At 42.0% G+C, this 24495-nt stretch overlaps 1 protein-coding gene across 1 annotated transcript in view; it reads right to left on the bottom strand.

Moving 5' to 3' along the window:
• Window positions 1-24495, bottom strand: part of prdm16 (PR domain containing 16) — a gene marked incomplete at both ends in the record, with an annotated part of 173064 nt that overhangs the window by 17140 nt on the left and 131429 nt on the right. Inside the window, 2 exons of the mRNA XM_079226307.1 lie at window positions 14-116; window positions 5650-5790. Coding sequence (XP_079082433.1) covers window positions 14-116; window positions 5650-5790 — 244 coding nt within the window. The remainder of the gene's footprint in view (window positions 1-13; window positions 117-5649; window positions 5791-24495) is intronic.

Here is a 24495-nt window from a genome sequence, read left to right as displayed (position 1 = left end):
GCATTAATCTTACCTTGCAGGTTGGGTGCCATGGATCCTTCGGGGAAAATGCCGTCCTTCATATACACGAGGAGCTCCTCCCCTGCTTCAATGTCCCGGACAGCTTTATAATACATCTGAGGTGAGAGAGAGAGAGAGAGAGAGAGAGAGAGAGAGAGAGAGAGAGAGAGAGAGAGAGAGAGAGAGAGAGAGAGAGAGAGAGAGAGGCTTTAACTTACAGTCAACATGGAATTAGTAAGCCTGCCCCAACATATTTATTATCGCATGCAGGTAAAGAAGGGAGCCATGCATGTCTAAAATAAGATGCATTATCCGGAATGCAGCAGAGTTATGGAAACATATTACTTTTTAATTACAAATTATTTTTCGGCCTACTAATTAAAAGTCTCGCCGTCAGGGGTTATTTCATGAACGCAATGGTGTTTTCTTCTGCATATACTCAAAGTGTATAAGCTAAAATAAACCTAACGAATAGAAAACAATTAAATAAAATGTCCCTTCCAAATGAGTCACTTAAATAAAACAAAAATAGGGTTAAATTATTTCACGAAGAATAATTCAAATATTTAAAAAAGAAAGAAAATGCAGACGAAATCCGGACAGTGCAAATACAGCTGTATGTAGTCTAAACAGTGAACAAACGAAAATAAACATCAAACAGCTCAGCTGCTCGGTTGCATTTGTCATTTACATCTGCAGCACACAGGGAAATGCCGGGTCTTTAACTGCACAAATATGTATTTGATCAAGGTAATTTAACTTGTGTGATCAGGCAGAAATTACTGCTGGATTATGAGTTGATGTTTAGTTTTTTTGCTGAATGTAAAAACAAGGAAAACAGAGGAATTAAAAACAATCGCCATATCCGAGTCCATTCAGAGCCAAGGCCTTATCAATATCTATCTCACATCTCCAAAATCCGTTCACCTAACTAAGTTTACACACAGCCAAGTCTAAAGAAAAATCATTAAAATGGATCATAAATAACGTGAATTATTTTCTAATCGAAAAAATACTTTCATGCATCCCAATAAACAGCACGAGCACGTCAAGGTGCATACAGACGATGTGAACTCTCAACACATGGGGGCGCTCTGCACCAACTGAACGCTGTCATCACAACAAGGAAGGCACACACACACACACACACACACACACACACACACACACACACACACACACACACACACACACACACACACACACACACACACACACACCACGCGCACGCGGAGAGAGGCCGGGTGAAACTAACTTCCAAGACTTAGCTCTCTTAAAACGAGCAGGAGTAAAGGCCTAAAATCAATGAAAATATCGCGTTTTATAACAATAATTATTGTAATTATTATCAATATAGGCTACGTATTTACAACAATTAGACTCCACGCGGTGGCCGCGGCCGCCTCTCGGCGTTGTTTCGGTCTGACCTTTCTTTTCTCCGAGAGACGGAGGAGTTGCGAAAGTTGCGCGGCGCTGCGGAGCGCCTCCAGCTGCAGCAGCACTTCGGTCCCGGTGGAGTTGGCGACGCAACCCATAGTCGGTCTACCGGAGGAGGTCGCGGGGCGCCGGGACGGACAGGGCCGGTGAGAGGAGGTCGCAGCGCGGCAGTCGGTCGGTGATCTCTCCCTGTGGCTGGATGAAGCCCAACGCTCCTCTGCTGGGCTACTCTCTAATCTAGTCAGGGAGCGCGTCTTTGATGATGATGATGAGCCTCTCTCTTCTCTCTCTCTCTCTCTCTCTCTCTCTCTCTCTCTCTCTCTCTCTCTCTCTCTCTCTTTCTGAGCCTCACTCTCTCTCATTAGTGATTCCCTGTTGCCCCTCGGTGCTCTCTCGGTTACCCGTCGGCCACTCCTCCTCGTCTTATCTCCAGCCAAAAGGATTGAGGGATCTGCGGCGCAGACCCCTCCCCGCATCTCCGATCCTGCAGCCGTCGCTTTGGCCGCTTGATAAATCTGTTATTGATGTAAATAATGGATAAAGCAACCTGACAGACTTGCACTCACTCTATCGGTCCATCTATCACTCACAAACGCACGGGGGAAACACACGCACGCGGACATAAACACATAAAGGTATCGCCTTCGTCGGCATTCTTTTTCTGATTAACGTGCAAGTTTGATTAAAATGCAGAAGCATTATTTCGTTCAATTTCTTCCAGTCCGACCTAGATATGCCTGCACAACACTTTTTTACAACTCCGAGGTCAAGTTTAGATTTGTATTGTGGTCATATAGACCTAATTTAAAGTGGGATGTTTAGAGGTGATATTTGAATACACCTTGAGAAACATACAAGTCCGTTTTATTTTTAATTCACCATCAAACAATTGTTTTTAAAAGCTATTCATTATTCATATAATCATTTTTGATTTTCTTAATCTATATGTGTAGCGGAAAAAAAAACTAAGAAAAAATACACGAGACATAAAATGTGCATGAAAAAAAACACTTGAATTAAGTATAACAATAACGTAATATGATATTTAAGTAATTTTCCTATTTTTATGTAATATATTTAGTATTTATATATATAGTTATTCTAAATATTTAAAAAATGACTTCATTGGTGATGTTAATCTTCCTTATCATTATGACAGGACAATAGGAAAAATATAATCTAAAAATATTAATTTATTTTTCTTTTCAATGAGGCAGTGGATAAATTAGGACATTTGTATTGCATTCCTAATACATATTGAACATGTCTGTCACATTTTGAATATTTTATGAATCTTTGTTTGTTTATTTGTGTGTGTGTATTCTACAGTAGGCCTCACACTCAGATCTGTCTTGACCTCTTCCCATCTCTGTCCAGTGTTCAGGGGACAGATGCCTCATCGATCAATGCCAGCCGTAGGGCCCGCAATAATCCCCCACTGTGGCCTCAAACACACACACACACACGCACACACACACACACACGCAAATGCACACAAACACACAGTGTTGGAAAGGCCTCCACTCCAAAACACAAAAGATGAAGGACTGACAAGAAGGTGGACAAGGTTCATCTTCTCTTCAAACCCCCATCAACCACACACACACACACACACACACACACACACACACACACGCACACACACACACACACACACACGCACACACGCACACACACACACACACACACACACACACACACACACGACCCCTTGTGCTTTCTCAGCCGTTTCCTTCACTATATGCGACTTGGCCTTCGAACCACTGAATGGCCTCACTTATGCACCAGTTTTGGGTGATTGTTGGGAACTATTTAACAAGAGTAGACACCCGCACACAGAGATGCGCACTGTAATGGCAATTTATTCCCATGTATTCTTCCATACATAGGCCCACACTGGTCAATACCGCTCCGACCCACATATGTTGTCCATATATAAAATGCAGAGAAACCTTACGTGTTATTTCTCTGAAAATAAATGTCATTCCTGATTGCCCTACTCAATATAAAAATGACAAGATGACATGAAGTGGCTTGTGTCATCTTTTGAAGATGCTCTCTTTGCCCCAGCTCAAGATAATGTGTAACTCAGCTCCTCTATCTCATTGATTGTTAGTCTGTATACAAACTGACACCTCTTGAGCTCATGGAGCATTCACTCAGCTCATTTATTTGATTGTGTTGTGAGCCCATCCGAAGATGCTGAATTAAACACATATCCACACACACACACACACACACACACACACACACACACACACACACACACACACACACACACACACACACACACACACACACACACACACACACACACACAAAGGAGAAACTGTTGATTTGCCTTGTTTTGTTTGGTCATCATTTAAGGTGTCTGAATATTGCCGTAGGATGAAATTGCAAGCAGGACTAAGTGAGAACAGTTACTGGAAATGTGTGTGTGTTTGATGAATGATTAAGAAGAACAGAAAATACTAGGGCACACACACACACACACACACACACACACACACACACACACACACACACACACACACACACACACACACACACACACACACACACACACATACACACACCTCTTATTGGAATGCTTCTAAAAAGCCAAACGCAATTCTAAAGAAACTGTCCAGAGCACATTTATTGAACCTAATGTATATGGAAACTAAAATATAAAATAAATATATGGTAATATAAAATACAAAATGACTGCATGACCATAGATATCTAAATGATGCATGATCTTGCAAACATTTGTTCATCTTACATCATTAATGACAAACAAATAAACAAATAAATTATCCACTTTCTTTTAAAAGGTTACTTCCCGCATTTGAATTTGCCTCATGTGCACATATTTCCATAAACTCATGCATTGTGCATGATGATAAAAAAAGAAGAAAAATCACTGAATAGTCTGTTAAATTATATATTTTAGCACTGAGTGGCTGTGTACATGTGTGTGTGTGTGTGTGTGTGTGTGTGTGTGTGTGTGTGTTTTTGTGTTCTAGTAAATAAATGATAGGGTCATACCTGTGAGCCACTACACCAGGCAACTGGTCAGGCAAACAAAAGCTGTTCGCTAAGTACAAATAACTGCAAAACACATCAGAAAACAATCATGCACATGGCCTCTCTGGGTCTGATAATTCTCCACAATTTTTGCGGGTGCCCTGATTCTTTCTTTGACATTGTGTGGCAGTGGCAGGGGGCACTGATGTGAAAATCTTAAAAGGATTAGGCGGGTTGGTGTTGCCAGCCAATTGGTGCTTGTCAATCTCGGAGGCCCCTGTGTGTTCCCTCTCTCTTGGTCCAAGCTCCCTTTCTCTCTATCGGTCAGGCTTAATGTCTGAAGCTTAAATGGACACACTAGCCTGTCCCTCCGGTGTGACAGAGTGACAGGTGGCAGATCAAGACATGAGGACAGAGAAAGGAGACAAAGACAGCGAGGAACAGGCGGCTAGAGACCGAGGCAGGAGGGGGAAAGAGCCATGTAGGCAGGGATTAGGAAACAAATAAGAGTGGAGTGACAGGAATGTGGAAACACACGGCAAGTCATATGGATGCATTTGGCTACTGTCGTACCTCCATCATGTTTTCATGGTTTGTTTCTTTGTCTTTGTTTTGAACTGACAAGTCATTCTCATTGCTACTTTTGAGGCATTTTCTTTGTACATCCCAGTACATGTTAGTTATCATAATAGTCCGAAATGAACTGAGCAAGAGTCAGCAAAGCAAAACAGAAAAAAAAACACCTTCTGCAGGATAAATAAAAACAGGAATATGCTAATATATTGCAGCAGTAAGTAGTGGCACACACATTGCAGGTTAGGGCCTAGTTAAGCAGTTGGGGTTTTATGGGCACTGGCTGGGCATCGTTTCAAAAGTATGCCATGCCTTACCTAGGTTTCTGCAGAGAGAGAGAGAGAGAGAGAGAGAGAGAGAGAGAGAGAGAGAGAGAGAGAGCACTGGCAAGCGGCCCAGCCACAGACAGACAGTAGTGCCATTCCTTGGTCATTAACAGCTACCAGCTTGCTACCAAATTGTAAACACACACATACGCCTGCAAACACACATTCAGACAAATCAACCCAGTAGTCAATCCCAGCAGATGGGAAAGAATGACCTCCCCTCCCCCCTTTGCCTCTTGCCGACAACATGGTGCTCATATCTCGACCACAAATCCAACCAGAGCATGTCTGTCATGTCACTCACCTGGTCTCCGGTGAGGTGGCAGGCGGCGAGGTTCTGCTCCTCAAATGATGGGGCAGAGCGGACGTATTTGAGCCAGCTGCTGCCGGTGGCGTCCGGGCCTGTGTCCAGCGCAAACTTGACGTTGCCCATGTCATCCACCACCTGTTAGAGAGCAACAGGTCAGATATTATTACAGAGACAAAACAGCAGGCTATCGTCAACTATCAAATCACTTGGAGTAGCGACTTTTTAGTAATTGTTTTCAATGAGAGTGAAACATCTTTGTGTGCTACTTATTGCGTTGCTGTATTTTTACAGCGAGCGTTTTTTTTTCTCATTTTGGTGAGTTTTGCTGGAACGGAATATTATGATTTTACTGACGATAGTTAAAAAGGTCTGAAAACAAAACAGCAGGCCTGGAGGTAAATTAGTGTGATACTTGAGATTTTGAGTCAGTTTTATTAATTTGAATTGTATTATCAACTATTAGGTTGCATACAGTTCATGGTTTGTATTAAGCTAATGTTAGCACTAATTCGGTGGTGGCCTAGCAACGATTAAAGCGAAAAAAGACTACGCTATGTCCGCAACAAAACAAAAGCAGTGAGCGCGCTCCGTCTAATCAGGGCCTCAGAAAGCGGCTCCAGGAGTTTGAGTCTGTCAGTCAATAAGATGCAGAGACAACATGTCAGTGGGTGTTAGGACCACCTAACCTTGTCAATCCCCAACAGCAATCAGAATCAGAATCAGAAACCGTTTATTTGCCAGGAATGTTTACACAAACGAGGATTTTTTCTAAGCGGAAGGTGCATACATTAGACATGCGACGTTCGACGAGACAGACAACAATCAACGATCAACGACAACAAGGAGAGGAAAGAGGGAAAGGATGAGAGAAGAAGAGGGAGTGGACAAACTGTGGCTTCTTTCAGTTGTCTAAAGACTTTCTCTGGCACATATTGATCACCCTTTGTAACCCGTACGCCCCCCTGAGACTCTAAGAGCGGGCTTCATGTTACCTGCTTTAACAGAGAATGATGGAGGTAGAGGTGAAGGAGGAAGAGGAGGAGGAGAAGAAGAGAAGAAGGGTTTATTGTGGAGCACAAAGTGAGTGGGGAAACCAGGAAGGAGTAGCAATACTTTCTGCATATAAAACCTCATTCTTCCCACAATTGTAAATGATGAATGATGACAATGAGCGAATGAGAATTTTCCAAAGGAACAGATACTAGACAACAATTGCTGACAGCAAAGAGACTGCATACCTTTTAAAAATAATAAATGGTGTTTCTTTGCTCCTTTGAGTGCATTTGTGTGTGTATTGGTATGCGAGTGTGATGAACTTCGGCGGATCTGTGAATTTGGGGGCTACTCGGCTGAAACCCCTTGGCCCACCCTCTCGACCGAGCCGGGGGGTGAAGCTCCAATTTCGCCGCAGCACCGCATGTGATACTGAGCCTGTGTGAATCCTCAGGGGAGAACTGGCAAGAGACAGAGCAACTCCTCTAATTACAACTCCCAATCAGCCCGGGCCCGAGTTCAGAGCTGACCTCTAGCTTGACTCTCTGCTCCTAATCACAGTCAAATGTCTGCTATAGGAAATTGAGGTGTGATGGAGAAGAACCAACAAACCCTCTGACGTTTTTAGATGTGCAAAGTTCGTGAACCTCGCTAACTGGCTGCTTTTCTAAAAGGCATGTTCGTGTTTTTTTTCTCTCCAGCTCGTAAAGTGTGAATGGTCGTGTTCTTGTTGTTTGGGTGATCGCTCGCAGAAGGTGTATTTTTGTGGGTGGGGGTGCAGGTGCCAAATTCGGTGAGTAAATATGTAAAGGGTCTGGTTGGAGGTGTGGAAGAACTGCCATGTGCTCGTTTGTACAAATACTGCAACCATTTCAGGCAAATGCATGAGCGCTTATTTGAGTGAACATGTTGAGGGTACAGAAATGTTTCTACTTTTGAGCCAAGGTGTGAGTTTATCCTCCTCACTAGATATGCCTGTTGTAAAAATAACAATGCCATTAAAAGAAAACTGTGGCTACTGCTTATGCTAATGCATTTGCTGATTGTGAGAGTAGCAAAAGAGACCGTTTGTACAAATAAGTTCCTGTTATGTATTTTCTGTAATTCACACTGATATTCAGAAGCAAATAATGAGATAAAGAGCTTTTGAATAAAAACACAATCTTATCCATTACTCACTCTCCACATGTCCAGCTTTGGCCTCTTCTGCTTCCAGTTTACAACTCAGACAATCTGCTTGATCGAGTCCAGGTCTCTATTTTATGTGTGAAAACAGTCACTGAAAACTAACCAGGCGTACCCCCTCCTAACACCTACTACTCCACCCAATATCTTTTCTGCAGGCCGAGGAGTCAGAGTGCACTTGTCACGTTACTGCCGGGGAGCTGCAACAGGTATTGTACATGTTTTATGAACACATGGGGAAAAACTGAAATCCAGGTGGAGTTAAGGTGGGATTATTTCTTTTTTTAGGGGGAATAGGTGTGTGAAGGGAGGGGGGGAAGCACGACAGTGCACAGACTGACCCACACATGTATGAATACTACCATGCCTACTACGTATTGGGCATGGTAGTATTCACACACATGCATTTTGGTTACCCCCTCCTCCTACGCACACACACACACACACACACACACACACACACACACACACACACACACACACACACACACACACACACACACACACACACTCAAGGGTCTGATCAGAGGCTTAATGAGCTGCAGACCTGCGTTCTGTGTGTTTTTGTATGGGAACATGTGTGTGTGTGTGTGTGTGTGTGTGTGTGTGTGTGTGTGTGTGTGTGTGTGTGTGTGTGTGTGTGTGTGTGTGTGTGTTGTCTGGGAGGCCTGCTAACACCCTGTCTCCGGGTGGAAGCCTGATTTATAAGGCTTCAAATGAGGTGCAACAGAGAAGGAGAGCCAGAACAAGCCCACGGCTGATTGTTTGTTTATTTACCTTTCTTTTTCATTTTTCCGCCCTCCCTACGTCACGGGGGAGGAGGACCTCGGTGGAAACCAACAACTCCACAAGCAAAGGGAAGGGTTTCAACAAAACAAAGCAAACCAGGCAATTCAGATTTTTCCCTTAAGTTTCCTCTCCTTAAGATCAGAGGCTAGAAACAGGAACTGGGACACTAAAGATATCAGGAATGCTGTGTTCGTAGTGAACTTGTTTTTTTAATTATATATAAAGCTTTAACATAATGTCTATCACCACCTTGCATTGACTCATTCTGTTCACTTGGGCATAATGATGCCAATTAACTGATCCCCTGCATCCTTCCTCTCCACAATTAAAACTTTGGATCGTTCACCATGCTGCAATCTCAGAATACGGCGGGATTGATAAAATATGTTTGATATAGGGCAATAAACACCGGCAATCATACAATCAAACCAGTTTAAACAAAGCCCAAAGTTGTCCAAGCTTATTCGAAAGAAACAATGAAGGCAAAAAGTAAAGTTATTACCCAAACTGCCCATTGTAAACATCCATCACATTTCCTGGGTCAATTTTCCCCTACTGAACTTGCTGTAGTTGTGAGTACACAGTTTATTTGTGTACTGAGGGATTAGTGTTAACATTTTGTTTTACCTCCCCAGAGAGTACAATGTTATTATTAACTGACACAAATGATGGCAAAACCCATGGAAATAAAATCAAAGTTCTACTGATTGAAGAGAATTATACTCTAAGGCCAGGAAAGAGAACAAAACTGTCACACATATTATTTATTCATACTTGCATTCACTTCTATAGCACAGATTTCCTACCCGAAAAACACATTTTGACCTATGATTCTTTTTATTAAACAGCATAAAAAAACGACTCGCATGAGAGCACACACACACACACACACACACACACACACACACACACACACACACACACACACACACACACACACACACACACACACACACACACACACACACACACATACCAGGCCCACGGAGACACAATGAGACTTCAGTGAAAGAGAAGCGGCTCTGAGTGGAGAGGATGCAGAGCAAACTCCACAGGAAGCTCTGATAAGAGCACAACACTTATATCGCTCCTCACAACACAAAGGGGAACCTTTGACAGCTAGGAACCTTTAATGGATGTCTCGGCATGCCCTCTCCACCGCCAGTTATATCTGATGGATGTGTGTGGCGTGCAGGGCTGAATTAATAGACGAAAGTTGCTTGTACGGATAGACGTTGGTGACAAGGCACATATTATTTTTTGTTTGACGGAGGGCAGAAAATAGAAAAGGCAGCTCAGAGCGTTGTGGTGATTGTGATTTTGATGTGAGACGGAGATACAAGCAAACCTATATGTTATTGTGTGTCTCTACGGGAATATTTTTATGAAGTGTGATCTTAGTGCTTTGTTGCACTGCCCCGGGTTTCAATGTGTGAACACACCCAAGGTCGCATGTATTTTTATGCCTGCGAGTTTCAAAACTCTTAAATTGTAGCGACTTCATTCTGACTTGTCTACATGTCCTCCATTTTGGAAAATAGACTGAAGTGTTTGTTTTTTTGTATTAAATGCTTCGTTGAATTAATAAATCAGTGATCAGTATTGATCAGTGATATTGCTTTTTCTTTTTCACATCAAAGACGTAACAATGGCCATCCAACGATGTGAAAATCTACTGAGCATGAACAGTGTTGGATTCAGGTAGTCAAGTGTAATCACACAAAGCACAGAGAAAAATAGAACATTTTGCTGAAAGATTTCTCTGCATTGAAGGTTTTTGCCGCCGATAGAAAACAGGAAAGCAGCCCTGTGAAGATGTAAAGAGAAGGCTGACTCTCCTCTGGTCCACTTACTCATGTTCCACCGAAGTGGCCGATGAATGAAAAAAAGTTGTTTCAAAGAGAAAGAGCAAAGAATAGGGACAGATTGCTTTTCATTATGGCTCTGGTTTTTAATCTATCTAGTTCAAGAATATGTGAACATGTAGAGAAAGACAAGGGGGGTTACATGCACTTCTCCTTGAAGCAGCTAGGGGGTAGCCTTGAGCGCTATCTCTCGATGCAGCTGTACAAAACACAATATAAAAATTGTAATCACAGTAAGACTTACATGCACGCACAAACACACGCTTTGTTTCACTCTGACGAGAGGGCCAGTCATGGAAACAGAGCAGTGACAGTGACAGATTGAGTGGCTGTGAAGTGGGCTGCGGAGCTGGTTGTTAGATGTGTTGCAAATTAAGGTGCAGGAAGACTAACAAGACATAAAGAAGTGTGTGTGAGAGTGTGTATCCTTTCTGGGAAAGGGTCTGTTTCCAGTTGGGAGGTCCCTTAACACACACACACACATACACACACACACACACGCACACACACACACACACACACACACACACACACACACACACACACACACACACACACACACACACACACACACACACGCACACACACACGCACGGACTAATAAAGCGGCTGAAAGATTACAGATCCTCACAGCCTCCCATGTGTTTGTGCACATTCTCATGTATGTGTATGTGTGCTTGGCCTGTGTGTGATGGATGGGGGCCTGCAGAGATGACCCTACTCTGCCACATCACTCAACAGTCTAAATGAGTGTGTGTCTGTCCACGTTTGTGTGCGACTGTGTGTGTGGAGGTGAGAGGTGGACATGCACACAAGGCGTCCTGTCAGTAAACCCTCTCTTAGACCAGGAAGGGAAAAGAAGGGAAAATTAGTCATATTCTATTAACTTCTAGCCACTCTGGGTGACGGTGGAGGGTGCGAGTGGGTGGGGATTGTGAAGAATAAGATGAAAGAGGAAAGTTGTAATCACAAACTGATTAAAGTGTCTAACTCTTAATTTTTGATTTATTATTGCACTCAGATGTCAACAATATCGCCTCCTAGTCCTCAGTCTGTTTTTTCTTCAAACAACAAATCTCAAAACTGACGCAAAAACCACATACCAGAACGCATGGAGGAGAGTTGATACATTTCATGTTAAGGTTTAAGCTCATTTCAGTTAATTCAAAATCAAATTGAAATCATATGAAATATGAATTTAACATTTGTCAATCCAGCGAAAAACCCATTATGATAGTGAAGTTGACAGTATTTGTCAAGCTTAACTCATTCTTTCTTTGTGTCACCACAAAATCTCCTCATACCTGACTTTTCATGCATGCACTGTCAAATTCCTTTTTTTTTAATACACCAAACCACCTGCACATTATTTAGTACCAAAAGTAACTGTCTAATGTAGAAGCAAAGACTTTGTTTGTTCAGCTAAATTCAAATATTATTCAAATGTTATTCAAATGTGTCCTTCAAACACCTTAAAGGTGCAAAGTGTATTACATGGCCACATCATTTCATCTCTACCTCATCTCACACAGTTAGGCAGTCATCAGTTATTCAAATTGTTCAAACTATTAGAGCCGGTCAAAATAACATTGGCCTACAGTTTATGTTAGCAATCTATGTGTTTTTCACACTGACCTACGGATGTCCGGTCTGTGTAGGTTTTGATGGTTTGTTTATTGGATTAAATCCAAAGTGGCAGAAACTAGAAAAGAACTTGTATTTTTGTTGGGTCCTCCCCACCACCAGGAGACTACTTTGCCGGGAGGAGAGCATGCAGCAGCTTCGGGAGACAGACTGCAGTTAGCACATACAACTGAAATATAGCCAGCACAAACCGCAGCGCCTGGGGTCTGATCCTGAGGGGTCTGATCCTGAGGGGTCTGATCCTGGGGCTTGGCCCCAACTCATCGCCGGATCAGCAAACTTTTAAACACAATAAATAGATGTGTTTGACATAATGTCAAAGCTGTAACTTCTTCACATTCTGATGTTAGATAATGTGAGAAGAAAAACGTACTTAGCAATTGCGCTGACAACGTGGCTTTTATTAAGACACACATTTGATCATTTAAATCAAACAACTGGAATCCATAAATGAATCCTTTGATCAAAATGAAGGATTCAACTATTTCTAGCAAAGATATGTTGAGTCCAAATGAAGACAATCAGTAGCAGAGCCAAAGTGTTTCATCAAGAGGAGCCATACTGTGAGTATAGATTGGACCTTTAAAAATAAAGTGTGTGTGTGGATGAGTGTGTATGTGTGTGCGTGTAAGGCCAATTACTGATGCTGGTAATAGTACACCTGTGTAGCCATGTCTGGCAGTCTAATGACAGCTAAAGAGGAAACAGGCTGTAAATCCAAACATATACACACACACACACACACACACACACACACACACACACACACACACACACACACACACACACACACACACACACTCACACATCCTTTAATCGAGACAAGAGCCTTGTGTTGAACATCACATATTTACTGTTTTTTTTGTCAAAGGCACAAGTGAATACTACTGTAACAATGTGTGAACGTTGATTGTATCACTAGTAATATGTATGCAAGGTGTTAGCGTGTGTGTTTGCTGTGTGTGAGTGGATGTGTGGTGTGTGTGAAGGTGAGTGAAGGCGTGTTAAATGTGACCCATTTTATCTGGGCCGGGCAGCCATCGACATAATTAAAAACCAGGCAGGCAGGCCGGGGAGGGCCTGGGGCCTTGTAAAAGCCATCTGGGTTGTAGAGAGTGTGTGTGTGTGTGTGTGTGTGTGTGTGTGTGTGTGTGTGTGTGTGTGTGTGTGTGTGTGTCTACATGCATTGTGAGTGTCAGAATGTGGCTCGGCTCACTAATGACCCAACTTGCTTCTCTTAAATCAGCGTCTCTGCAGTCGCCGTCACAGAGCTATCATTTGTGGTGTGTGCATGTGCCACACTTAAAAACAGCATGTGAAAAGTTCCAGTGTCCATCTCCCACACTCACGAAAATCATTGTAAAGTCAAATCTCATTTTGTTTGAGTTTGACCCGACTGACTTTCCCCTTTTCAGTAAGACTAGAACAACAGTTCTCATGCAGGTAGAAAAACGAGTCTAGAGATGGGGATTTATAATCATGATTAAATTTGAGAATTGTTAAATTAAAGAAGTTCTACCTTTAGTGAGCACCTCTTTGCTATATATGATCAATCTGTCTTTTCTACCAGGCCATGTTCCACAGTTATTCAAAGTAGCTCAGTTTGTCTATGTAAACAATGAAATCCTCCATGCACACCAAAGTTTGTTACAGAGTTCCACACCGTCAATAATCTCTGAGTTGTCCTTGATCAGGATACATGTCTCTACCAGATGAAACACATTTCAAGGACTGCCTTTTTTCACCTACAAAACATTGCAAAAAATGTGGCACATCCTGTCTCAAAGCAGTGCAGGAAAATGAGTTCATGCATTTGTTACTCTTTGACTAAATTACGGCCATTACTTATTATCCGGCTATTCTAATACGTCTCCTCAACCTCTCCAGTTGATCCAAAACAAAAACTAAGAAAATATATCATATTACTGCTGTATTAGCACTGGCTCCCTGAAAAATCATGAAATTCATTTAAAATCCTTCTCCTCACAGAGAAAAGCCCTAATTGGTGACGCACCATCATATTTTAAGGAGTTTATAGTACCACATTACCCCACTAGAGAGCTGCGCTCACTGAATGTGGGGCTACTTGATGTTCCTCAAGTCACAGAAAGTAGGATGGGAGCCAGAGCCTTCAGTTATCAAGCTCCTCTCTTGTGGAACCAGCTTCCACTTCCAGTCCGGGGGGCAGACACGGTCACCTCATTTTAAGAGTAGACTTAAGACTTTCCTCTTTGATAGCACTTATAGTTAGGGCTGGCTCAGGTTTGCCCTGGTCCAGACCCTAGATATGCTGCTAAAGGCCCAGACTGCTGGGAGACATTTTAGGATACACTGAGCTCCTCTCTCCTCTTCTCTTTCTCCTTCTGTACGAATTATTCACGTCACATTAATGCACATTACTAACTTTGCTTCTTCCCCAGACTCTTTAAAGGGATTGTGGATCCATATCCACTGCAGCTGTTATCATTATTAGTCATCATTTTTCCATCATTATTCTGCTTGGTACTCTCATTATATGACTAATTTATGTCTGCATTTAATGTATTGTAACTCGGTTAAGTTATTAATTCTGTACACTCAACATCTATTACACTTCTGTCCATCCTGGGAGAGGGATCCCTCCTCTGTTGCTCTCTCTAAGGTTTCTTCCTTTTTTTTCTCCCTGTTAAAGTAGTTTTGGGGGGAATTTTTCCTGTTCTGATGCGAGTGTCCTGGGACAGAGGATGCATGTGTTCAGATTGTAAAGCCCTCTGAGGCATTTGTGATTTATTATTTTGGGCAATACAAAATATATTTAATTAAATTTGGAAGACATACATTTGTCTTATTGATTTATTCTGTTTTACTGTTACAGCAGAATTACTTTGTATCGCATTGCCAGTAGCTAAATATGTTTTACGCTCTCGTCTTCCCCCCCAGCTGCAAATCTGTTCTGCTTTTAAAATTTATCAATAACCGTTTTTTACAATTCAAATTCCATGAGATGTTTAATTGAACATGAGAAGAGCTTTTCCTGTGTGTATCAGTGACTATGTATTTGTGTTTATAAAATATACATTTACACTGTGTTATCTTTAGCATCACGCCACCATGTCCACCTCCACACCCCTGCAGCTCATCTGAATGAGCAGGTTGCCATGTGCTGGGTTGCCAGGTTAGTGTAACTTTAAACAGGAAGTGTGCACACTTTAAAAGAAGAGAGGCAGTGGGTTTTCAGGCTGGACCTCGTTAAAGAAATGGCTTTGTGTTATTTACAGCCCCTTGTTAAAAAGCTGGATGAGTGTGTGGAAGTGAGTCTACTGAGTGTGTGTGCTTATGTGCATGTTTTGCTTGTGTACATGTGTTTTTTTTATGTATATGTGATGTGTTACAAGTGTAGGTGTGTGTGTGTGTGTGTGTGTGTGTGTGTGTGTGTGTGTGCACAGAGGTTACCATCATGCTATGTCTGTTTTACTGTCGGACAGCCTTTTACAGGCCAAGCTTTATGATATGTATTTAGGGCAATTAGTGAGCAGATATATTGGCTCATTATAGTGAAGCAGGTGCAGTGTAAATGGGGAAATATATGAACAGTACATCAGGGTCACACACTCTGTCTGTGCAGTCAGAGGGCTAACAGCGAGACTTATGTGTGTGACAAACAGGAGCACACACATTGAACTCAGTAAGAGCCAGACTGAGGAAACATTTTCTCATACTGGCCTCTGTCAAAGAAATCATGCGATCCATGAATAACATTTATCACATTTTAAAATAATTGTTAACAGGCTCGAGACAAGAACAAAGTGAATACAAAAGTTGAATATTAACTGAGGAGGCAGCGTTTGTAAAGTATGTGTTTATTGGCTGAAAGCAACGCACAGTGAGCAAAGTGGTTGTTTATTGGCTACATGGACGAACGTTTGATGGTACTGCTGGGCTGGTCTCCAGAGTCCACACACACAGACACACATAAACCTACAAACACAAATGTGCATACTGAATGCATGTGCAGCCACTATATGTAGTGATGTTATGAGTTCATAACAATTAGTTAAAAAAAAGTCCTTCATTGCAAGACTAAGGAACAATCTCAATGAAACCCATTCATGGGTTCCATGTCGGAGGCGCCAACGTTTGAAAGTATTTTACATAGAAAGGATGTATGTATGTGTGTGTGTGCATGTGTGTGTTTGTATCATTGTTGTGCACACTTTGTATTTTATACTGTTGCAGTGCACTTCAAACCAATAATCTATACATTTCAACAAGCCATTCTGGCTAAAACCTGAAATATTTACGCAATGAAACATAAATATATGTATCCCAAAATGTAAGCATGCAATGCATGTCAGCTATTATTGCTTTCTCTTTACCAAGTTCTCAAATAGTAGATGTGATACGGGTATATCAAATAAAACTTCCTGTGCTCAAGCACAGCAACTAAATCAATCAAGTACAATGCATCCATGCCAAGAAAAAGGGCAAATAATAATAAGGAGAGGAAGCTTGTATTCAACACTGACAAAACTTGACCTCCACTCTATCGACTGACATCGGAAGTGAAACATGAAATGGGACAATTCCTGGAACTGTGCAAACACAAATAGGGAAGTGGTGCTTGGTACAAATTTATAGAGCACGTAACACCATCAATTATTTATTAACACCTAAATAAAGGAATACTTCCTTCGACAACATTTATTTTTGTAATACAATGGAGAATGATGAAGGAAAAGAGCAGCAGATAATGATAGAAATGCATTGAAAAACTATTCATTTACAATCATATTTCCAGTGATCTAAACCAGACAACAGGGGTTTCCAGCATGAACAGAAAGAGACCTTTTCCCTCTACTTGCCAGTTTCTGCTCAGTATCAAATCACAGTTGGCCTCATTCATCTGACCAACTAGCTCATTGCTTAAATCTCAGCGAAGGAGAATGACACAAAACAGAAGAAGTTTCCTACCATCTCTTTTAAATATACATATTTTTTTCGGTGGAATGTCATTTGGTCCCCGCGTTGTAGGAAGTTGCAGCGTCCTTGTGTGTTATGAGATCAATGAGCCGGACAGCAGAGAGCTGCGACGAGATGTGTACAGTACACTTTTAAACTGGCATTTAAACTGGAGAGAACCAGAAAGAGATGGACAGACATTCACAGATTCCTCTTTGGTCTTTCTCAATTAATCTCACATCATCACCTATAGTCCACCTGGACTTTTGCAGGAGGTTTGAATTTAAGAGCTTAAATTGCCAAAAAAAAAATGCATTGTGAAGTAAAGTAGTGCTGGTAAAAAAAAAAAGCAGCAGCTGCCCAGGACAGCATGTGGCAGAACCCCTGTGTGCTGCAGGCCTGGGACTTATTGGAACCATCTGAGCAGAACCCTTGTTTACTCTAACAAGCAGACTCCACTTTCTCCTCTCACCACCTCCTCTGTCCTCCTCTGTCCTCCTCCTCCTTCTTTTTCTCCTCCTCCTCACCTAGAGCGAGTGGCCCGACTGTATTCCTCCGTCTGATGACCCCAAATCAAGCATTTACTCCAGAATCAAACATTTAGGAAAAGAGACATGCATGGCTCAACAAAAAACAAAAGCCTCATCAAGGTGATATATATTTTGTAAGGCCTTTTTTCAGATAAATACTTTTTGAAGATGATGAACAGAATAAAATAAAGTGGATATGTGTAAAATTAATACATTATTAACAAAAACACAACGAAATAAGGTAAACAAACATTTGAATGTGACAGCACTTTAAACTGAAGGGTAAAGAAAAAACTTGTTTGTGTATTAAAGTGAGTTATAAGTAGGATAACAGAACACGTTTAGGGCTGATATTTTTTACACTTTTATAAATAATTACCAACAACTGCAAAAAAAGACAGCCTTATTGATGATTGATGTTGCACATTATTTATAAAGCTCACCCCTCTTCTACTTCTTGGTAACAGGAAAGCAAAGAAAGAAATAAAAGACGCTCTAAGTCTTGACTGCTCTGTGAGGCGGATATGAGGAGGGGTGCTCTGCCCAGAAGGATTAGCTGTAGCCAGAAAGGCATGTGTGATGCTATGAGACGTGTTACTCTCCTCGAACAGGATTAGAAGAATATCTGGCTATTCTCATCTCAACCAAAGGATAATTTAATGCGTGTGTTCTCATCTGTGCTCTGTGTGTGGCTGCTGAACTTAGGTCTGTCTATCTGAGTGTGCCTCTATGTCTGTCTGCACACATGTGTAGGCCTGGCCCTCCCCTCCGCTGCCCTACCAGGGGCTGAGACTAGCCAGGACAGGAGGACCAATAAAAACGTACTCTTCGAGTGTTGGGCCTGCTTGCGAGAAGCAGAGGAAAAGACCTATTTCCCTGTTGTGTAAACCATTGTTTCATTTCCACACTTCTCTCTCCCTCATTCGGCTCTGATATTTCACAGGGTTTTTGGCCCCAGTCCAAGTGTGAACACAATACAGCTATTGAGATCATGGCTCGCACCTCCTGGCCTCTGCCGGGCTCAGCACTAGCTTTAGCTCTTGCACCTCGTGCTCAAACCTCCATAACCACTTCTTCCTTTTTCTTTCCTTTCCTTAATATTTTAAGTCAGGATTCTGCACAGACAGACTCACCACAACCCCGGGACCCCATCCCCCTTCTCGTCATCTTAAGCCCTCACCCTAACTCTTGGTCTGGAGGACCCAGATGTGCAGGTAATGGATCCCGCTTGACCACCTCCACCAAGAGGCCCATATATCCAACTTTTAATTAAGAACGCTCATCCCCTCTCTTGAGAGAGAGGGAAACGGTAGAAGAGGCTGGGGGTAGCAGTGAGTGAGTGGATCGTGTGTGTGTGTGTGTGTGTGTGTATGTGGCAGAAGAGCCCTGCAGCCATCTGGTTTGTGTTAGACACAATATTAAGAGTGTGTCAGTGGCCATTGCCTGGCTGATGGCTATCAATCTGCCCTTTAATGTATGACGGGATATATGGAGGGATGGATGGATATGGGCCCCCCTCAGAGAAGCAAATGGCTAAACAGGCGCATTAAGGTGATTGAGGCCCATGGTGGAGATGAGGCCCATGGTGGAGCTGCACAAGGAGGCTTGAGTGGCTTCCTATCTCCTTTGACTCGAAGAAGTGGAGAGTGGGTGGATGGGCAAAGTGTGAAACAACAAAAATTCTCCGGGAAAACATAAATAATTAGTCAATTAAACAATTGCATTGATTCATTGTTGGACTTTAGGTAAGTGTAAATGGCATTTGTTACAATATAATGATCAATATATTTATATAATTATTAGTTCAAAAAAACAACTATAACTATAAAAAAATTGTTATCAGCAATCATACATGCCAATAAGCTTTTAATTTCTGAGAAAGAAACAGGGGTAGGAGGAAGAGAGGCGGTCAGGACAAAGAGAGATAAATGAGGAGGAGGAGCAGCTGTTGACACAAGCCTTCTCCCCCTGTCAGATAAGAGATAACTGGGCTGCCAGTGTTTAGACGCACCATTAGTAGTGTCATCAATCACACACACGCGCAAACACACTCACACTCACACAGAGACACAGCAACATACACACAGAGTGAGGAGACGGAAGAGGATTACTGGGTGTGACACAACATATTGCTCTATTAATGCTTCAAGCATGTCAGACTACATCCTTTTCTTTACAGCTCATCAAGCACACACATGCACAGGCACAGGCACACACACACACACACACACACACACACACACACACACACACACACACACACACACACACACACACACACACACACACACCCTGTCTGTAGCTGCTGGTGAGCTTTCCATTCCATTCATCTGCACTGCACAACACAAAGCCAGCCAGCATTAGAGACTTGAGGCTTGCAGCATATCTAAAGACTCCTAATACCACTGTGGCATAAGAACAGAGGCAGCAGTCCATCATCAAACTGAGCTAAAGAGCAGATTAATGCACATAAGACTTAGTTATTTAATACAGTCCAGCTTTCCATGTTGTGCTCTTGTGTTTCACAGTTAAATTATAATTATGAGATTTGCCAATGCTGCACAGGAATGGGCGCACAGTAAATATGCTTGCAATTGCATAGCGTACGTATATGCATGGACTGTGGGGTTTTGTATAATACAAAGTAGTGTACAGTTATATATTATTTAACTCTGTGCAGGAGAAATAAGTGACATCAGAGCTACAGCATGCAGTCACAGTCAGATATGCAGAATTGGGCTGGGTACAGAGGGGTCATAAAGGACAGCAAAAGGGCGCAATTCCAACTTTAAATCCCACCTGGAAACTTCTCATTAAAACTCAAATGGCCCAGGGCATCCATGTCGCCATTAAAGTCACACTAGCAAATAAGAATGACTTTCAAGCTATCCTTTGATTAATAATGCTGTCACTACAACTTACTTGTGGCTTTGCAAAGACCTCAAAAACTTTTTAGATTGGTCCTGGGTTCCCCACGGTCACACTAAGAGCTAAGGCATAATTTGGCCATTCACTAACAACGCTTAGAGAACGCTTCCCTCAAGGAACACAATCAGGCATAATTGGCCAATCAGCATCGGGAACAAACACAACAATATACCTCACACAGTGAGGCGGTTGGATACTGTCATGTGGACAAGACGTCAAACAGAAAAATAAAGAGGGAAAGGACACAACACGGTATTACTGTTATTCTCTTGAGAATACACATTGAGCTGTTTGAAGGTTGGCTGATAAAAAATACAAATGAAATGTATTTTGTTTATGAAGTTGCTCAGGTATATGTACATGAGAAGGATCATAGCAAGAAGAAAGCACTTGACATTGCTGACATGTGACGATTCACATGTTCACCCCCCATAAAATACATTTTGACAAGTATATGAAAACCCTTCATTTAAACCCTGTTTTTTTTGTTTGTGCTGATGTTAACACTTCAACTGCATTAAATAATAACCTAAATTGTAGTCTTGCGTTAATCTATGTTGATCATTATTCATGAACCTTGTAATCAATTTGAAAGTGAAAACAGATTCTGCCGCAGATTGTTAAAGAGTGATGGAACGAGTGGAACAATTTGAAACAAATTGTTACTATTGGGTAAAAAAGCACAACTATTTTATTTGATCAATTTATTGAAAATAAACATAAAACTCTACGGTTCTCTTTTTTTAATCCTTTTTTTAACCAAGTTCATGACATGTTGTATATTTGGAGATTCAGGGTTTTCACCCAACAAACAAATAACACTGATACCAGTAAACAGAAGCTGATCTATGAGGCTGTTTGAGTATAATAAATAACACTGGGGACACTTAAGGTGCTGCTTGTCATCCATCGCTCAGCACTTAGACGTCATTATCTATTATTGACCGACTATCGATCAGTTTAGCCAAAAGGAGTCAATACAACCATAACCAGCTTTATTTGATAGACTTTTTAAAAAGTCAATAGAAGATATTTTAATTTGATGACATGAAGGAACAGGATAAGCTCATTCTGAAGGCAGCCAAAACAATATTTCGGTCCGTTACAGCAACTGTGTTTGTGTTTTTTAACTCTTTGTATTTGTTTTGGCAATCTTTCGATATTTTTAAATGCACACAAATGCAATGGAATTAATTCATGTACAACTTTTGCATGTGTTTGTAGGCCCGTGTGTGTGTGTGGATTTGTGTTTGTGTCTATGTACAGTATATCTCTATTAATGTGGGCTTGAGCTTGTTAGTTGTACTAATTACTCCAAACAGCACAATAGATCTTTTTAGCCCGAAGGGCGTATTCACTTTAACCTCCCCGTGTGCTGGAGCCCAGTGGTCCTTGGAGGTATACAGGAAGTAAACATGTTGACTGCACCTCCACCCCAGCATACCACCATCCATTTACTTCCTCACACGTGCAATTAACGAGCCACTCGCTAATTTGGGGCCGGTGCATATATGTAAATGAAAGGCAAACAAAAGGAGTGGGTGATGGATGACAAGAAAGGGGGCTTGGGAAGGGTCCATGTGGGACACTTAGCACCACGACACTAATTAAAAAGCCATAGCACTGAGAGCTCTGAGGTAACTCATTAGTTGCAACCTGCTCCCGAGTCACACAGCGCACTGCACTGAGTGCTAATGCTAGGAAAGCCACATAGAGAAAGAGAGAGAGAGAGAAAAAAACAGTAGGAGAATGATGGACGTGGGCATTGTGCTAGACTGAAGTGTCCATGTGGGCATCTAAGCCCAGCCAAATTAGCTTGGTTGCATTAGCCCTCCTGTGCCATTACCCATTAGTTTAGTGCAGGGGGTAGCAAGCTGAAGAAAGGTTACCATAAGCATGGCAATTAGGGCTATAATAGGATAAACAACAACCTGGCCCATGGAGGGAATGAAGCAGAACACATCGTAGGGAATGATTACAGAGGCCGGGTGCGTGGAGGTGGGTGACTTCAGCTATATTGATCTGTGGCACTGCGGTGAAGGGAGCTGAAAGTGGCACCCACTGGGCCTGCATGGCTTCACTACTCAGTGTCCACATGGAAACACAGACACGAACAGATGTGCACATACTCTTATTCTCTCATACCTGCAAGCACAATATACATGTGATGTGTGCGTGTGTGTGCGTGTGTGTGTGTGTGTGTGTGTGTGGAACGTAGCCTATGTGAGTGGCAGCACCACCAGTGGTTGTGCCCATGGTGTGTTTCTCCACTGCGATTCAATTCATCCGAGTACGAGTCGTCACGGTCTTTCCCCCGCTGCTCTTTATAAAATGCAGTCTTCTCCTAACATTTACTTCATTGTTTAACAACAAACCTCCCAGAAATACCATTTTCATAGAGGAGGACCAGGAGGAGGAAAGAAAAGTGGGATCAATTGTGCAAAAAAATGTTTTTTATCGAATGCTGCGTGGCTCACATTTCCTGCAAACACAGATAAGAGAATGGGAGTGAGCAGACCCTCGTGCGTATTTGTGTATGTGCGGTTGGTTGGGAGAGAGAAATAGGGGGGCGCAGAAATAAATGAGATTATTGATGTTACATGTCAAATATAATTGCTGAGATTTGAGCAAAGAGGAGGAGAGAGCAGACTGATGGGCTCGCTGATCCGTAGAATGCTTCATCGAGGAGAAAAGGCCAACAAGTCACAGAATTTGGATTGTAACCTCGGGTGTGTACATAAGTGTGCGATGCTGTGGGGGAATGAGATCGCTTAGCCTCAACACTGAGTTGTTAACTTTTAAACTTTAGTTTCTAGACACACACACACACACACACATACACACACACACACATACACACACACACACACACACACACACACACACACACACACACACACACCTCTGCCTGCGTGTCATAATCCTAAAACTAGTCGTCAGAGTCGCAGTCTGTCAGATGTAATATGTTCTGATGTTTACTCGTGCATCTACTCTCGATATTTTGCCTCTCAGGTCAGACTTTTTCGAAAGTCCCTTCAAATAACAGCATGCATGCTTTATCTCCCCCGTGGATCACGTTTTAATAAAAGAAGAGCTGAATGATAACTTGTGAATTCCTACACAGAGTCTAAAGGTTGTACACGATTTGCATATGTTATGAAAAAAAAACATTTTATGGAGCATGGGAATGCAGTAAATTTAATCGGATTTTAGTTTGCAGAAGAAGTCTGACTTGCCATTGGAGGAGTCATTTCAGTTTTATTTCCTGATCAGGTAGAGTAACATATGTTTCCAAGTATGCTACATTACATCAACCTTTCAATCCAGAGTTTCCCAGAAGTATGCTCATTACATCAGATAAAAGTGATCATGCCTTTCCACTTTGAGATCGAGAGCTACTGAATAATATAAGCTGAAAAGGCTCCAGCAAAAGCTTCACGATAACGATAAAGATACAAACAAAAATGTATGAATGGATCTGTGTATGTGTGTGTTATGGATAGCATTTGATGAAAAGTCCCATAGCAGATGGCTGCAGAGAGATGTTGAGAAATTGTATGAAATTAAAGATCATCTGTAAGAAAAAATGGACATTGTGTGTGTGTGTGTGTGTGTGTGTGTGTGTGTGTGTGTGTGTGTGTGTGTGTGTGTGTGTGTGTGTGTATATGAGTATCCATCACAAAGACATATTCAGAGGCCTATTGGCTCCAGAGAGGTTTCGGAGTCAGAAACCTCGCCTCATTCACAAAACAAATATTCCAATTTTGCTGCGCTTTTCAAAACGTTCCACTATTTCTGCACAATTCCAGCATACATTGTCTTCATGAGTAAACAGTTGCTCTCTCCCTGAGGAAAAACTCAAATCGTGACTTATCCCTCTTAAAAGGTAACATTTTCCAGCTCAATGGCCAAGATGGCCCTCTGGCTCGATCAATAAATAAATGTCATGGCAGCATCAATTTCAGGAT

Source organism: Taurulus bubalis, assembly GCF_910589615.1.
Source record: "Taurulus bubalis genome assembly, chromosome: 11".
Taxonomy (NCBI): Eukaryota; Metazoa; Chordata; class Actinopteri; order Perciformes; family Cottidae; genus Taurulus; species Taurulus bubalis.
The sequence above is the reverse complement of the archived record's forward strand: the minus strand, read 5'-3'. Positions and strand labels throughout refer to the sequence as shown.